The sequence below is a fragment of the Trichechus manatus genome, unplaced genomic scaffold, assembly GCF_000243295.1.
Source record: "Trichechus manatus latirostris isolate Lorelei unplaced genomic scaffold, TriManLat1.0 scaffold00057, whole genome shotgun sequence".
Taxonomy (NCBI): Eukaryota; Metazoa; Chordata; class Mammalia; order Sirenia; family Trichechidae; genus Trichechus; species Trichechus manatus.
Window position 1 is genome coordinate 7,716,824 of NW_004443993.1, and position 2,158 is coordinate 7,718,981.

General features: G+C 36.1%; 1 protein-coding gene across 4 annotated transcripts in view; it reads left to right on the forward strand.

Annotated features, from left to right (window-relative positions):
- The window catches only part of LOC111820964 (uncharacterized), a 35,693-nt gene that overhangs the window by 22,924 nt on the left and 10,611 nt on the right, over nt 1-2,158 (forward strand). For all 4 annotated transcript variants that reach the window (XM_023733259.1, XM_023733257.1, XM_023733258.1 and 1 more), the window contains one exon: nt 967-1,074. In XM_023733259.1, coding sequence (XP_023589027.1) covers nt 967-1,074 — 108 coding nt within the window. The remainder of the gene's footprint in view (nt 1-966; nt 1,075-2,158) is intronic.

Genomic DNA, 2,158 nt, shown 5'->3' on the forward strand with positions numbered 1-2,158 from the left:
TGTCAAAGTGAAGCGGAGTGTGAATTCTTGAGGTCCAGAAGACAGGATCTCTCTTTGCTGGCTTCTGCTCCAGGTCTCCTCGAGGTCAACTGGATTCTGGGCTTCAGAAAAATCCTGCTGCGATTGCATCATTTAATTGTCCTAGGGTAACATCACCACAAATTTATAGTAAAGAAAGATTTTATTCGGCCTATGTTCCAAGAGGCAAAAGTGGGAAACAGACAAGCATGCTGCCAGAGCTATGTCTGCCCAAGTCCAGGGAATGTTACAAAATAGGCAAAAGTAGGAAACGGACAAACATGCTGCCAGAGCTATGACTGCCCAAATACAAAGAAGGTTACAGAATCGTCACTATATATTGACATTACAAATGGGTAAAATCATTAAAAGATTCATCTTTTCACAGATTGACTAAAAACTGCTAAATCACTGTGATTCTACATTTTAAATTGTCTTTCTTAATACGCATTGGTAGAAATTTCATTAATGACAGTCAGGAACATCTTCATTGGTCCAAGAAATCTTGCTGTTTACTAAATGTGAATAGAAAAATATGAGTGGAAAACATGCAGATCTTATATGCTTTATCTAAGTATTTGTTTTCATGAAAGTTTTCCTAAAAAAAGTTTTCCAAGATTGTCCTAGCTATTGTTTTTATCCCTCAAAGACCAGTTTGATGTGTCCTTGTGAGTCCTTGTTGCCCCAGCTGAGTCACATTCTTTATATTCAAGGACAGGGGATAAAAGCTCCTTAACTTCTAAGTCACTTCCATGGAAAATCATTAATTTTCCTCTTTTTTTCTTTGCTTATTTAAGTCAAACCCTTGCAATAAATTGTAAATGACAAAATAAACATAATATAGTTCATGATAGATTCTGAGTTGTCAACACCATAGTTAGAAGTCCCACAAATGTCTGTTTTCTTTCAATTCCAATGACAAGGCCTTCTCTCTGTCTCATCTCACAGACCCGAACTCTGCTTCCATGTATTTGACAGTCATTTCTCAAAAAGGGAAGCCACGTGCTGTCATTGTGAGTTGTAAGCCACCCCTGGAAGCCAGCTGGAAAATTTTCGGTAAGCATCTAAGCTGAATTTTCAAGCATGCTCTGCCTTTGCCTGTTACTATTTACCTCTTGCACTATGCAGGCCTTTTGTGTATCCTTTCCTGTTTCAACATCTCCATTTCTCCCTAACCTTCTCTAATTTTCTCCCTTCGCCCTACACGGACGGTGGAATTCTTCTAATGGTGCATAGAACCCCCCCCCACACACACACACATCTCATTCCAGTTGCCTCATGAAGGATATGTATTTAAATTAGTATAGAACTTTTGTTTTTCATTCTATGGAGCATTAGAACAACTTTTAATGGAGTGGATCTGAGCATAAAAGATGGAAGAGAAGCCGCTTGGCGGTTATGACACACGAAAAACACCTAATGACCACCCGTTTTTGTATGACACATAAGAAGGAAGTTTGACCAGGGGTTTTCACTTTCTCACTTAGCTTTTAGCTTCTCACTGAAATCATAATGTTCAGAAAATACATAGTATTAACTGATAGAAATTGAACTTAATGAATATTTCACAGTGACCGATTTTATTTTGCCAAATTTTGCTGATAACATCCTACTTAATTAAAGCTTCCATTAGAAGCCTGTAATGTTAATTTAGTATAAAAAAAATAATGGAGTTATCTCAGGGATTTTGCATTTACATAATCCCAGGAGGTTTTAATAGATGTCTCCATAGCAAATAATTATTATGAAAAATATTGTCTGACTCAGAACATGCACATTATAGTCTAATTTCAGCTGTGTGTTAGACACACGTAAGAGTCACTCTTTTTTCTTCTTTTATACTTGGCATTTATACTTCACAGAAATGCAAGATCTGGAGAATGCAGGGCTTAACATGGTTCTTAATAGGTTTTATCATATTTGAGGAAAAATAAACCACACAGCTTCAAATTAAAGGAAAAAAAAGCAAAAAAAAAATTGTGTCAATAAAGCTCTTCTCTCTGGGTAAGTTGAGTTTCTTTTTTTCTTAGAATTTATACCATGGCACTGCAGTTCTAATTTTTATTTCTGGTTACTACCTTAACTATTAGCAAGTTAATTCTGAATATTTTTACATTTTTGTGGGTACTTCTTTCTATAG